Consider the following 16,497-nt stretch of genomic DNA (forward strand, 5'->3'; position numbering starts at 1 on the left):
AACCGGTGCGCTCTCTGTGTTTCCTGAGAATGTCCATGGGGGAGAATACAGTGGAGTATGCCGCGACTTTTGTGGTTATCACAGAGATGTTGAGGGAAGCCCAGACAATGCTCATGCTCCAGAGATAGTAGGATAAAGCGGAGAATATCACGCAAGTGGTTTTGTGATGGCTTGCGCAATAGTCGTGTTTCAGATGAGGAAGCATATTTAGCGTGTATAAACATCTGGACGCTGGATGAATATCATTACATTTACAGGAAAAACACTACAATAACAACATTTATTTAACTTCCCCTTCAGTTCCACTCAAACACCTGTAATTCCGAACAAAAACATTGGGGGCTGGACCAAAATCATTTGGGGCTCGACTTGCTACACCCCTGGATGGTAGTAATGCAATTTTAGTTTGTGATCTGCCGTTACAAAAGGAAAAGCAGAATGATGCTGACTGATTCTGAGCAGCAGACAGAATACGCTGCAAGTTCAACAGACGTTTTTTTTTTCTGTAGAAGCTTGGCTTCTACACAATAAAGAAGGCTATTTGTTATAATCTGACCAAAACATGATATTGCGTTTGATCGCACTACACTACTACTTACTGAAAAAGTTGTTCGCTACTGGAAAAGCTACACTGTTTTAAAAGTAGCTACACAATTGTCAAACTACTGAAATATTTTATATGTTAGTAGCGTCAAGACTTGTTAGCTACACCATCACTGCCCCTCTACAAAATCATGTATTACTTAGTAAATATTGACTAAGTTGTCTAAATCCTGGCATTTAATATTTTGTCTTTGGTCATCATTTATGTTTATCTTTCACCAAAAAAAAAAAAAAAAAAAAAAAGGAAAAAAAAAATTGCCAGGGACCTCTGGTTGAGTTGACACTGAATGACCCCCTCAGGTTTTCTTGCATAAATTCACATATTCCCAAATTGCAAAATTACTTTCTGAAATTGACCATTGTATGTTCACTTGAGGTGCCTTGTAAAAGGAAACTTTGTGAATGGATCCCATTGGTCACTCTCGTTTGGAATGACCCTAGGAGTAGCATCCCCTTCCTGAAGTTCAGTGGAATACAAATGACATTCAGAATTTGCTATTCCATCTCCTCTTCAGCAGAGCTTTTCAAAGGAACAGTTTTGAACTCTTGAGTTTTACCATCCTTCAAATCCAACCACTTTTTCTTCATAAAGAGCCATTGAGCCTATGAGAGCAGAGCTTATCAGGAGTGTCAGTTGAGAGTCACTTAGGAATCAGGGAAGAGAGTTTGGCTAGAATGAGGTCAGGGTTTTCCACTCTTATGGCAAATTACACTTGAAAGTGAGCATCAGTTTGTCCAACGATTTTGAATTGGAATGTTACCTTGATAACTTGGCAGCAAAATTCATGTTTATATCTGTTAAGATTGTTGTAGCTAAAAAATGCTTAACCTATGTGGGTTATTAATTTAAATGTATTTAAACTTGCATGCTTTTGCCTTTCGTGGTACCCTTGGTAAAAAACGTAGATGTACATTATAGTAGCTTAAAGTGCCCACGTACCCCCGCTATTATATGTAGGAAATAGTATGTGAGCTAGGAATTAAATTAAACTGTCCTTATTCTACATCATTATTTTGTAAGGAAATTTATAATGGAATTAGTCGCATTCAACAACCATTATAAGAAATATAAATTACAAATAACTAGATTATTTGTCTGAATAAAATTCTCCACCATTAAATTCATAATACAATGTCTCATTGTATCCGCTCACAATTTGTATTGCAAGGAATTTGCTTTAATAAGGGAATTATGATGAATTAACTTATTGGAGTAATATTATTATCATGGCTTATTGACAGTAATATTTCACATATAGGTACAGCTTTGAAGCAAAATCTTTTAAAAACAGGGGTGAGATTATTTATCAAAATATACCACAGTCAAATTATCTTTGAATACAAACTTTATTGCTATTCTAAACATAAATCTAATCTAACACATACAACATGAAACATGTTTGTTAGTAAAGTGACAGAACGTGAAGTAAATTATATATAAAGGTAAAAATAACTTAATGGTCTGTTGACAATGCTTTAAGAACTATATATCCTTCTTTGAGTCTAAATCAATTTGCAATCGGATTACTCAAAGTAGAGCAGAGAGTGAGAGGCTTTCTTTTGGTTTTCCTTGGACTCTATATGGCATGAAGGATCTGGAAGCAGCAAGCGACGGTTCCAAAAGAACCGAGAGTTAAGTTTTGAACGGAAATTGCCCGCACCCCAAAAGTGTCCTGAGCCAATCAGAAGTGGCTTTTCAGAGTCACATGGTCAACTGGTCTGTCCATTTCCAAAGTTGATTTACGATCCTTTGTAGAAGATTCTTACAAACTCCTGCTCAAAAACAGTGCATGTTTAATCATGAACTTTTATATCTTGACAACAGTACAAGAGACATGACATTCGTTGTCATCAACAATCTCTTCGTAAACAAGCAGGCATTTACATACTAAATATGACATTCTTTCATGAATATTATAAGTGGAAGTAACAAAACACAAAACTCTCTGGTTACAAATCATACTGGTTAATTCATTAGTTTTACAACATGAATTATACATTACACGTTATAAGAAACCTGATTGTTGGGGTATAATATCCTGTTGAAAGTTCTACCATTCTTAGTAGAATGTGATGAACCGTACCAGATTAAAGATTATAATAATCGATTTGTCAGTTAAAAGTGATTAGCAATCACTAAACATATTTTTAAAGGTACATTGGCTAAAATCATTAATTTGTCAGTTATACAAGTGATCACAGTCCATAGAGTCATTTTCAGAATTATCTAGCAAGGCTAGGTATGGTGTATATTTTATAGGGTTAAATCACAAGTACTGGGACTGTGAGGGGATCTCATGAGGATCTCACAAGGAAACCTTTCAAAGAAAACCTGCTTTAGCTCTGCATGGAAGTTCAGAAGGTCATGTTGAGGGGTTAGGTTTGTGGAACAAAGAAGGATCATATTATTGGTCCAGTCAGTCATTACGAACCCTAGTTTGAGATTAAGCAGGCATGGGAGAGACGGTCTCCTTTAGCAATTTAGGCGCCATAGATTTGTTTTTATGACTCTCTAATGGCTCGGCGGGGGATCTCTCTGATCTGTGGAATGTGTTGTTGTGTTCATTTGATGGCTTTGTTCATTAATAATCCTACAAAACAAACATATATATGGGTGATTATTCAACTTTGTGCCATTTCATGTCCCAGTGCTTGTTTTTTTTATCAAAACGAACAGATTTCAACTTTTTTCTTTTTGTTGGGTGGGGGTCTAATTAAAACTGAATTGGACATTTTTACCAGATCTTCATAATTTATTTTTGGTACTATTTTAAAATAAAAAGGTGCTTTTAAAGGATTCCTGTTTTAGTGGCATACCCAGGGCCGGCCCTGGCCCTGGAATCACAGACAATTCCACCACTGATCATTGTGTTCATACACTCACACAGAAACAAACTGCGCAGCTTTGTCTTGTTTTTCTTTATTTTGAAAATATTTTGGAAACAAATACACACACACAAAACTAAATTATAAATATAATATAAATAAGTTTATATTATAAGATTATTGCGGGGAAAAAAATACAGAAACAAAAAGATATACAAAAAAATAAATAACTATACACAAACTGGAATGCAAAATGTAGCAAATGTTCTACAGCCTTACTCTCCTTGACTTTCTAGCAGCAAAGTCATCTATGATATCATCATAAGACAGCTGTTGGGAGACCACATGATTTATGCTAATGACTGAAAGTCCACTGAGACGTTCTTGAGCCATTGTAGATCTCAGGTAGTTTTTAATCAGTTTGAGCTTAGAGAAGCTCCTTTCAGCAGCAGCGACGGTAACAGGTAGAGTGGCAGAGATTCTCTAGCATACATACAGTAGTTACATTTTCAAAATTAATTTTGAAAGTGTTTGTTTTCCAGTAACAGTTAGATGGTAGCAATGTCCTACTAACTACACGTTACTAATTTAACCAATTCAAATAAAAATACCATAAAATAGTGCACAAGTCATGATAAGCTATTTCAAATTAGCAAACGTTACTAGCATCGATTGTCGAACTAACTGCTAACTTATGCATAATGCAACATAGATAAACAGATACATCACATTCATTACCTCTATCCCGTTTTTCTTCCTCTTCTCTTCTTTTTTTTCTTCCCTGGGCACCAGAGGGCTTCGGTCTTTTTGACATAATGATAATTTATCTGTGAATTCGGCCATCCGTCACAATATCAAACAGGTAATGGATTCTTTAAGTGCAGCAGGGCGGGGCGGTGGGGGGGGTACATTGATACGTCACTCGGACCGGGTGGATCGGGAAAGCAATGTAGATATGTTTTTGTGGGATGATCGCTTTTTTTTAAATATATAAATATATATATATATTTTTTAATCTGTAGTATTAAAGTTGTATTGTTTAAAAAACAAAAAAACTCCTTTGGACGCTCAGGCGCCCCAAGGGGTGGGCGGCGCCCCTAGCATTTGCCTATTCCGCCTATGCCACGGGCCGGCCCTGGGCATACCCAAAATGAAAGGCTTATAACTCGACCAACCAAAAAAGAAAAGAAAATAACAAGTAGGGTCAAGTGTTTGGTATCATTGTAAAGAAAACTTTCCAAATATTTTAATGAAATAGATTACGAAGCATTCTGAGACTATAAGCCTAAAGAAAACTGCTGAAAAGCACAAATCAATTTTAGCCAAAAATGTACTTTTTTCTCTTATTTTTCTGATTTTACATTATATATCTCTGGGTTTGTGGTGGTTTGGGCATCTGGTAAGGATGCCCCCTGGCCGCCTCCCTAGGGAGGTGTTTCAGGCATGTCCAGCTGGGAGGAGGCCTCGGGGAAGACCCAGGATTAGATGGAGAGATTACATCTCCACACTGGCCTGGGAACGCCTTGGGGTCCCCCAGTCAGAGCTGGTTAATGTGGGCTCGGGATAGGGAAGTTTGGGGCCCCCTGCTGGAGCAGCTACCCCCGCGACCCGACTTCGGATAAGCGGTTGAAGATGGATGGATGGATGGATGGATGGATGGATATCTCTGGGTTTAAATAAGGTGGCTCCGAAAAACGGATTTAGTTTTGTTCCCAATCACGTGAACTGTATCTGAGAAAATATTTGTGTTTATACGACAAAGCAAAAAAAAGCATACATTTACATGCATTGTAGCATTACATTTTTTTTTATCAAGGGTCCAAAAATGTCTCCGTGTGTCCAAAAGCCTCTCCAAACAAATAAAGCATAATAATTGTACATAAGAACTATTTACACATGCAAACGCAACAATGACTGTATGCAAAGCAAAGAGACATGATTTTAGTAATGAGATTTCACAGATTGAGTGCATTGCATAGAGCTATTTCCTTGGCGCTGTGACGCAGTGGGTAGCACTGTCGCCTCACAGCATGAAGGTCTCCGGTTTGAGTTCCGGTTTCACCCTGGGCCTTTCTGTGTGGAGTTTGTATGTTTTCCCTGTGTTTGCGTGGGTGCTCCGGTTTCACTGACAGTTCAAAATCATGCAGGTTAAGTGAATTGGACATTCTAAATTGTTCGTAGATGGGAGTGTGAATGTGCATGTCTGTGTGTGTTTGTGTTTGCCTTGTGATGGACTGAGTGCCTGTCTAGGGTGTTTCCCTGCCTTTGTCCCGAGACAGCTGGGATAGGCTCCAGCACTATCCGTGACCCTACATAGGACATCCGACTTTAGATGATGGATGGATGGACTTGGCACCATATCCTGGTGGCCATATGTAACATTGCGCTTCGTGTGGATTATCTAATGATCTCTTCATTTGATTATCTTGTGTGTGGCTCCTTTGAAAGATAATCACCTCTTCTATATAATGTTATGTGATATTTAATGTTCCTTTTATTCTTCGTGAAGTTATAAGCGAAAACATGGCATTTAAGCACCAACATAATTATCAAAGACATATAATTAGCTATTAATCGCTGTGTTTTTGTTTGTGAGTAAAACACATAGTCTGGCTGTATTCTACTCTCTGAACATATGCCACATGGCTGTTTGATCAGTTTGATGTTTTAGTGATTGCAATAATATGTATAGTGCAAATCCAAATGATCAAAAAGGAACAGTTCGTCAGTTTTTGCACTTGTTCAGTTTTGGTCATAATGCCTGCATGCATTGGAAAGTAGAGCTTCTAAGCTGTCAAATGATACCTATTTTGTTTTGGTCAAGACTGTATTTCTTTGACGATTATTGCGTTTTTTCTTGCGAATATTTTTTAAATATTTTTATATGTGAAAATTATTTTGCCATCATTTCCAGTCAAACTGTAACTTTGCCAAATGATGCAAAAAGTGTAAAAAATATTATTTTATTGTGTGTATTTAGGATAAATGTTCTGCTATAAAATTGGCCTTCACAGGACAAATGAGTCGACCATTTTATTTGCAAAGCTTAATTACTTTTAAAAAAAAAAAAGACATAAATTACATAACTATCCAGTGGTGCATGTACATACACTCTTGGATATTTTCAGAAGACAAATTAAAAAAATATTCAGTGTGAACATTTTTTATCGAGACTTTACTTCATAGAAGTCCATAATATGCCCGTAGTTGGAGAAACTGGAGAAATGTATCAATCCAAAAGTAGAAAACTTATTTATTCACTAATTTGAGTGAATAAATAATTGTGTAAATTTCACAATTAAATAAAAGTTAATTTTACTTAACTTTTCAGAGCTGGTGTTCCCAGCCTGCACTGTGCATGAATAATTAATGAGCTTTCATAGTTTCACTGTTTGCCAATTGATTTACACTCTTTTTATTGTTGATATTTTTGTTATGTTTGATAACTCAGTTCATTTTCTATTCAAAATGACATGTTCATGATAAAAAATTTTTACTTGAGGATTTATAATTAATGCCACCAAGCGTAGACTTTACTTGAAAATTTGGTCTTTGGATTTCAGTGTGGAAATTGTTTCCTAGGTTGTTTTTTGTCTACTTTTCTGTGAAAGGTGCAAAAATGCTTTTTGGAAATGTACAAACCACACCCATTCACAGCACGCTCTTTGCAAATTGCAGCATTTTCTTTTATGTGTTGTCACTTTTCCAATATGCATGCACCTTAGGATATGAAAGATTCATTATCTTGTCTTGCACAGGCGTTAAAGCCTCTCTATCTACCCAACAATTCTAACACCTCTAGCTTCAAATCGGCAAACAACTTGGCTAAATCCTCTCTAGTGGTTTTTGTCTTGGTTGAAAATGTTTGCTGAACAATCATGAGGACCAGGGGGCTTTTACGATAAAGATTTTTCTTTAGAAACTCCTTAAGAGTGTTGTATGTAGAGTCAGAATGAGAGGGGAACCGTGTTGCAAGCCCTAAACTTTCCCCTCTATGAGTAATAAACATATTAACCGTGTGGCAGATGTTTTGAAAAGTGATTTCCCTGAGATGACGTGCTGATCTCACACCATGAAACGGTGTGTCAAAAGTGATAAACCTAAAAGCCTTTTCAGTAGATGTACGCCATTAATTCTGGTCACAGTTTTGCTTATCTGCTGTACCTGATGCAGTTTGTCTTCTGATATGAATGGCGCATCTCACAGATGCTGAGAGAAACCTGCTTGTGTTTTGGATCTGAAAGGATATGGCATGTTAAAGGGTTTTTGTTTAGTTTTGATGTAGATTTGTTGCCAGAATGTCAAAATAATGTCCGAGCCATGTTGCAGACAAAATACTCTCGCTGAGAAATGTTTGTATAGCTAGTCATGTTTCCGTTTGACCCTATGTCTTCTCTTTTTTCTCTAGGTCTTGTAAAGCTTGGAGTCCATTGTGTCACATGTCAAAAAGTCGCCATAAAGATTGTAAACCGAGAAAAGCTCAGCGAATCCGTGTTAATGAAGGTAAGATTGCATTCTTCCTTTAGAAATGTCACCTTTCCACGCAAGACTGGTCTCTCTCCCCCATCTCCCTTAAAGGAACAGTTCACCCAAAAATGAAAGCGTTCATTTCTTGAATTCTATTTTGTTCTAGGACCCAAAAGTAGGTTTTGAAGATTTTTTATGCAGTTCAAGGGGAACACTCAAACTCAAATTGACTTGAGTGCTATATTTCAAGTCTTATGAAGCCATATGATACCTTTGATTCATGTCACATGAATCACATAAATGATTCACTGATTCACTGTGCAGCCTTAAAGGGACTTTACCATTTTTTGAAGTGAGATATTTCGTTAATTGCTGCTTTTTATCACTATATTTCTATTTAGTTATTTAAAGTAGGATGATTTCTAGCTTTTTAGTGTATTTTAAATGTACATTTATCTTCAATTTAATGTTGTCAACCTATTTGTTTAACCTTTATGAAAATGAACCATGGTTTTACTTTAGTAATATTGTAGTAACCCTAATTGTAGTAACTATGGTTCATTTTGTTTACTTTGTTTTTACTACAAATATCATCTGATTGTTATATATCTAAAATATTTTCTTCTTTAAATAGCTTCAGTGTAGTTAGCTGCTTTTTGTTAATAACTTGTAGTGTAGATAGCTTGACTGTTGTTGAACTACGAACAACCTGAACTGTATTGAAAAGAGCTGTGTAAATATTCTGTGAAGATAAAATCCTTTTGTTTTACCTTAAAAAAATATCAATAACAAGTTTGGAACTACATAAGTGATGTGAATAATAGAGGATAATGACAAATAAATAATAGTAAATAGGGCTGGGCGATAAATAGAATATACACGATATAATCGCGATAACTTCGTTAACAATGTGCTTTTTTATTTTATCATTAAGTTTAATAAAGAGCATCACTAGACTAATTATAGACTAGCTTATTCACAAGCTCTTGATTCGATAACGATTCATAAGGGTATAGCACCATAAAATCTATATTTTTACCCACCCCTTTTTTTAATTTCGGCAGTAGGCTGAAAAATATTGAGATATAATTTTACATTTACATTTATGCATTTGGCAGATGCTTTTATCCAAAGCGACTTACAGTGCACTTATTACAGGGACAATCCTTATAACATATTGTTATTTATAGCCTGTTAAACAATACTCTGGGTGATAGTTGGCCCATAATTATCTCCTCTGATAAAAGCAGCCATGGGATCCTGAAGTGTGAAACCTAAAATACCTGATTAAGGATAATTTTATTTCAAGGGATAAATATTAAATTATGAGATTCCTGTTGTTGTTCTGAAAGTGGGGCAGCTTGTGATATGTCTTAATTTAGAGTATACACATGCTTTCATGAATGTTTGGGTAGAAAACTTAGAATAACTATTTTCATTCTGTTATATTATGTTAAAAGTAGAGGGATTTGGCCGAGGATAAGCAGCAATAAATAGAATTGGCTCTTTTGAACACGATAATTTTTTTTGGGATATTTGTGGAATTAGAATTATGCCAGAAGGCACAGGTCCATATGTAAGATTTTGTTGGAAACAAACAACACCTGTGGTGAATTGGAATGCCAATATAGCAATATAGAGTGGTTTTTGGCCAAAAAAGCTCATCATGTCGATCAGACTTGCTCGTGGTCGAACGTTTGGATTCACATATTTATATATCATTACATTAATATTGTACTGCAAGGAACTAATACAACTATACATGTTGAATAATAATAGTATTACCATGAAAACACCAACCTGATCTTATAGAACCACATTAATATATATCTCCAAATCAAAATGTCGTAGAGACATTAATAAACGTATTATTATTATTATTATTATTATTATTATTAGGTTGGCTTGAAAGAGCCAACTTACTGATTTTCTATTTAAACTTATTAGTGGTGCTTGCAAAGCAAAGGCTAAAGCACATAACTGTTAATCAGAAGGTCGCTGATTCGATCCCCACAGCCACCACCATTGTGTCCTTGAGCAAGGCACTTTTTGTCCCTGTAATAAGTGCACTGTAAGTCGCTTTGGATAAAAGCATCTGCCAAATGCGTAAATGTAATGTAATGTAGTTTGGTGTAGACCCACGAATGAGGTGTCAAATTTACCGGCCTATTGAGGACACTTGTGCTATGACGTTTCTAAGGGGTTGGGGGTATGGTGTACCCCTGGGGGGCAAAAAATGGCCCAAAAATCCCATAGATTTTGCATTGCGATGAACTTTGACGGATCATATCTCCGAAACAGAATTTTGTAAAGACTTGTGGGTGGACTCATTTGATGCAGCCTAGCAAGCAGTTTTGGAGAATGACATGAGTTTGGGGGTAAGATAGACATACTATGGCAAGGGTCTCGCCCATGAAAACAGTTGTTTTTTTCCCTACTATGACAAGACACTTAATTTTGTGGGATCATATCTCCCAATCAAAATGTTGTAGAGACACGGGGGCGGGCTCATTTAACTGGGGCTACCAATCAGTCTTTAAGTATTACCTTGAAAATGAAGTAGCCATGCCCTAGCAACCATTTACAACACCCTAGCAACAGCCCCCATACACTTCCATTCAAAATGGCTCAGATGATATCTTCAGAACACAATATTATACACTTGGGGATTGGCTATTTTGAGTCAGGATAGTAAGCAGCCAATAAGAATAACTCAGCCCTAGCAACCATTTAGAGCACCCTAGCAACCAGCTCTATTGATTTCAATTAAAGTGTGATATCTTCGGATCAGAATGTCCTAGAGACATGAGAGTTAGTTTGTTTGAATTGGTTGAGTAATCAGTCTTCAAGTATCATCATGGGAACTACTCAGCCATGACCTAGCAACCATTTAGAGCACCCTAGCAACCAAACACCATTGACATCCATTCAAAATCACTAAGATGTGTATCTCAGGATCAGAATGTCGTAAAGACTTCCAGGTTGACTCATTTCACTCAGGATGGAAAGTAGCCTTGATAACTATCACCCTGATAACTGCCTAGTAACCAGATGGGTTTACCCTAGCAACCAAATAACAAATCACATATCCCTGCACCAGAAAATCGTAGAGACTTCCTGTTAGACTTATTTCACTCAGGATGGCAAGTAGCCTTTATAAGTATCACCCTGGTAACTGCCTAGCAACCAGTTGGGGTTACCCTTCCAACCAAGTAACAAAACATATATCTCTGTACCAGAAAATTGTAGAGACTTCTGGGTTGACTTATTTCACTCAGGATGGAAAGTAGCCTTGATAAATATGACCCTGGTAACTGCCTAGCAACCATATGGGGTTACCCTAGCAACCAAATAACAAATCACATTTCAGGGACACTTCCTGTTAGACTTATTTCACTCAGGATGGAAAGTAGCCTTAATAAGAATCAATCTGGTAACTTCCTAGCAACCAGATGTGATTACCCTAGCAACCAAGTAACAAATTGTATATCTCTGCACCAGAAAATCGTAGAAACTTCCGGGTTGATTTATTTCACTCAGGATGGGAATTATCCTTGATAACCCTCACCCTGATAACTGCCTAGCAACCAGATCGGGTTTTACAACATCTACAAACTTTCAGGCTCTGCTTTTTAATGTTTTATGTATAGTAGACTCATAAACAGAGATGTTAACCAGTTCCAATGATTTCTTCAAGTCTTTAGCTGTCATTGTAGGGTTCTTTTTTTACTTGATTGAGCATTCTGTGGTGTAAACTTTGAATCATCTTGGCTGGACAGCCACTTCTATGGAGAGTTCACTGCACCAGAAAATCGTATTCTTATTTCACTCAGGATGTAAAGTAGCCTTAATACGACGGCCACTTCTAGGGAGAGTAGCCACAGTACTAAATTGTTTATAGAAAATGTGTCTATCAGTGCACAGATGAATATCTAAGCTCTTCAAGATAACTTTGTAACCCTTTCCAGCATCATGCAGAGCAACAATTCTTGATCGTAGGTCTTCTGATATCTCTTTTTGCAAGGCATGTCCACGTCAGCAGATGCTTCTTGTGAAGTTTCATTAATTGGATGCAAGGTTTGCCAACTCCTGACTCTTAATAGCTTTTTTTTTTTTAGCTTAGTCTTAGGGATTCACATACTGTACTTTTCCCACAGCACTGTTAATCTTTATTATTAATTATTTGAAATAATGGAACAATTTAAATTGAAAAAATTTACTTGATAAAAATGTATATATGACATTTCATATTATTATGCCTTTTATAATCATTTATGCTTATCTTTCTTCAGAAAAAGTATTAACAAAATAAAAAAAACACGCAAGTCGGCATATTAGCTGAAAGTGTCAGAAAAGCACCACAAAACAACATTGTTGCTTTAGCAATTTTGTTTCATGTCAAATTTACATTTTATGATTGTTGGTTAGGTTTTGCTTTGGAGCATTAATCTTAAAAAAAAAAAACATCTGTTTGGGAGAAAATGTAGCTTGCTTTTAGTGCCACACAGTGGACATTTCATGTCGGAACTGGCATGATATGTGTGAGGAACCATGTTATGTAATTCTGCAAAAAATTTCAGCACATTCATGTAATTTTCATGAGATCAGGCTGGGAAATACCATGGTACCTTTTTGTCAGTGTTTTCTTTTCCACTGTGCATATATCTGGATCTTTATTCCTAATGCACAGCCTCATCAGCACCAAAATGAACTCCAAACGACCTGACTGCACATCTGATTAAATGCTCACTAATCATATTCATGTCAGGTCTAAACAGTGTTTTCTGTATAATTAATTCCACATCTCACATACATAATGCATGGACCACCCTGCTTGAATCTGAAGTTTGATGCGACTACAACAGATATGACATTTTTAGCCCTTATTTTCATGTAATTACTTCGGTATGAGGTAAAAGTTGATTTGAACACCCAGCAATTTATCTCTTCATGGGTTCGAGAGATGAGTGAATGGATTGCCGGGGTTATTTTGGACAGCAGCCTCTGTTTTGAGTGTGTGTGCTGTTGCCCTCCTGCCTTTGACATTCTCATTGTCATCTTGCTGTCACTGAGTTAAATATGGGCTATCCCAGCACCTGTCTCTCTTTTCATGCCTGTGCCTCCAGACCGGCATCTCAAATGTTACCTTTTTAAATGCAAATGTCACATTCTCTGTTTCTGTCCTGGCCCAAACGTCCAGACGCTGCACACCGTGAGAAATTAGATTCTCACAGTCAGTCACCAGAGTGCCCACACCTCTGATTTTATATCTAGAGGCAAAGCAGCTGTGTTTAAAGGGATAGTTCAGTCAAAAATGAAAATTCTGACAGCATTTACTCACCCTCATGTGGTTCTAAACCTGTATGACTTTCTTTTTTGTGACATGCAAAAGGAGATGTTTGGCAAAATATAAACACAGTGAATGGAAACTATATATTATTTATAACTAATTATTAACTGAAAATCTTGCCCGCCACTAGCTCTCAAATCTCATTCGCACTTCCACATATTTAAAATTGGCGTTTTACATTTGTTTACTTTTATGGTGCTTTTTAGTCATTTTTGGAGCTTGACAACCCCTGATCACCATTCACTTTCATGGTATTTGCATTCTGCTAAACATATTGCATGAAGGAAAGAAAATCATGAGGTGAGTAAATGATGACAGATTTATTATTTTTTTGTGGGAACTATGTTTTTAAGGGTTATAAGAGTGAGAGGATCAGCCTAAATGAAAAATAAAAAAACATTATGGTATGTATGAAAGTTAGAGAAGGATTTGAGTATGTTAGGATTCACTGGAGTTAGCGTATGTTGTTTGTGTTTCTGAGGGCATTTGACCGACTTTAGACTTCAAGGCAATTCAGGAGTTAACTGTTTTAACTGATGCTTTCTGTGATTGAGAATGAGTGCATTACTATGTGAGAAAGCAAGTGGAGTGTGTTGCACTGTCAGTTCCTGTGGGAATGTTTAGCATTTGTGAAACTACTGAGATTACAGACTACACACTCATATTGTAGCTCTAAACACACGTAGCATAATGTGCAGAGAGTTGAGTTAAAAGCAGTATGAGTACTCCTTTAGTCATGCTATGTTCGTATGTGCAGTGCAATGTGTTTCTAAAAACGAGAGGTCTAATCTAGATTTCAAGCTAGTTTTATAGTCAACCGAATTTTGAAATAGGTTAGCATTAGCGTATCTGAGTTTAGAAGGATAAGAAATGCACACATTACCATGTTGCCATCAGTGCTGGCTAAATTACGTAAAGTAATCCACTACAAATTACTAATTGAAACTCTTACATTAAAGTTACTTTCTAAAACACTTTTAGTTTGTCTTTCTGCTGCTCTTGTGATTATAATAATCAGGATTGTTCAAATGAAGATTGAATTTAATTGGAAAATCTATATTAGTCCCAGCCCTAGTGCATACAGTATACAGTATTCCATGCAGTGTGCTTTCTGTTGTATGCAGCAAATTTTTTTAAATATAGTAGGTCATCCAGGTGTTCCATGCGAACATAAAATGTGCATACTTGATACACTATACTGTACATAATCCATACTGATTTCTTTCAGAATCAGATAGTCATTTTGAATACACCATATGTGTGTGTGTGTGTGTGTGTGTGTGTGTGTGTGTGTGTGTGTGTAAAGGGAGCGGGCGGCACAGCAAGTTGCTAGTGCGAACATCAGCGCTCTGATGATTGTGCTTCCTGTGCGCTCTGGGTCTGATTAAAGTTCATTATCCACCGTGACTCACTCTCTCTCCTCCACTACTGACACAGCATCGAACACTGAGAGAGAGCAAACCAGGGAAAAGATGGATACAGATAAGGAAGCCAAGAGAAATGGAGGAAGAAATGCCGTATTTACAGAAAGAGGGGCTGTAAACCAAAGCAGTATTTAAAATTGTAATTTGATGTTGCGTACACTGCGCATTACACTGGCCATTAGAGGTGCATATATTTTCTAGTAGGTGCATTCACACTGACTGCAAATTGCAGTGAAAAAGTGGCCATAAGTCATACATTTTCAATAAGAGTTGTCCGTTTTAGAAAACAGAGATTGTTGCCGATACATCAAAGTTGAGCATAGTTCACTATGCAATTGCATCAACTGCCAATGGGAATGCAAACAGTAAAAACATACTAGTAACCAACACAACCAACAGCAAATTGAAGTTAAACTGCTTACAATTCATCCGTCCACATTATTCCAAAAAAAAAAAGAAATCTTGATTTTTAATTCAATTGTTTGAACATGCGCCATCTGAAATGACTCTCCTTTAAACTGACGTCTGAAATCCGTGTTACTTTTCAACTTTGAGATAACTGAGTAGATGTTGGTGGGCAATGTTTGAAACCAAAGGATATTGAATGAATTGTAAGATTAATGGTTAAGTGTCTAGACTTAAAACGAGAGACTGTGTCTGAGTTCTGAACAATGCTAGGAAGGTTATTGCATAGTTTAGGAGTCAAAAAGGAAAAGTATCTGCTTTATTTTTTGGATTTTGATATTCTAGGTACTGTCAACAGACCGGAATATTGTGATCGCAGTGAACATGATGCATTAAAGCATGGAAGAAGGTCACTTAAGTACTGAGGAGCTATACCATTCAAAGATTTTTAAATAAAGAGCAGAATTTTAAAATTGATACGAAACTTAACAGGTAGCCAATGGAATGACAGTAAAATTGGGCTGATATGATCATATTTTGAGGTTTTAGTCAGCACACTATTTTAACCAACCAAAGCTTATTTATTAAGCCTGCAGGACATCCTCCCAGTAATGCATTACAATAATCTTGTCCTCCATACTAAGCTAGAATCTACATTTAGCATTAGCCAGCACTTTTAAATTTGCTCTGATGTCAGGTGCTTTTGTCTACGGGACACATTGGATAATGGCATCTGGAGTCGCTATTTCCACCTACCTTACAATAGAATCATCTATAACCAGGGTGCTTCCAACAGTCTTCGCAGTGGTTGTGTCACTGAGTGGAGAGAACCTGTTGGAAACCCTAACAGGAATGGGAGAGTCTTGTCGCTTTGACCTGCTGCTACATCACAGAGTCATCACCCATTGGCCCTGCTATGGCTCTCTATTGCCAGATAGACAGTGTACATGGCTCGCTGTACTGACCATATCTAAAACAGTATCTAATGGCTTCTCTTTCTCACTGACCTCCACTGGTGTTTGGATGTGTCACTCAGTAATCTTCGTAGTCAACCTAACTCCATAATTCCTTACATTTATTATGTGAATCTCTCACACATGATGGATTGAGCTATGCAAAACATGTGGCATGCAGTGCTGTTGAAGATAACATGTGATGGTGCCATGACTTACTGCAGTTGTTTGTTAAAAAAGCGAAAAGGCTGAAGTACACTGAAGTAAATCACAACAAATCACACTCAAGTGCAGTAAGTGTTTCAATAAAAGAAAATACTGAAGAAAATTAGAGAAGGCTTTGCAGGCTAGTAGGCTACAAACTTAAACTTGAGCTATGCGCCAGCAGCAGCAGGAACAGAAAGTAACAGTCATGTGAATTTTGTGTTGTTTGTGCAAAACAGTTTAAATTAATGTTAAATTGAATTTT

At 36.8% G+C, this 16,497-nt stretch overlaps 1 protein-coding gene across 1 annotated transcript in view; it reads left to right on the plus strand.

Annotated features, from left to right (window-relative positions):
• LOC127638540 (serine/threonine-protein kinase BRSK2-like) overlaps positions 1-16,497 on the plus strand; it is a 278,228-nt gene that overhangs the window by 152,815 nt on the left and 108,916 nt on the right. The window contains exon 2 of the mRNA XM_052120105.1: positions 7,838-7,932. Within this exon, the coding sequence (XP_051976065.1) occupies positions 7,838-7,932 (95 nt within the window). The remainder of the gene's footprint in view (positions 1-7,837; positions 7,933-16,497) is intronic.

The sequence above is a fragment of the Xyrauchen texanus genome, chromosome 46 (genome assembly GCF_025860055.1).
Source record: "Xyrauchen texanus isolate HMW12.3.18 chromosome 46, RBS_HiC_50CHRs, whole genome shotgun sequence".
Taxonomy (NCBI): domain Eukaryota; kingdom Metazoa; phylum Chordata; class Actinopteri; order Cypriniformes; family Catostomidae; genus Xyrauchen; species Xyrauchen texanus.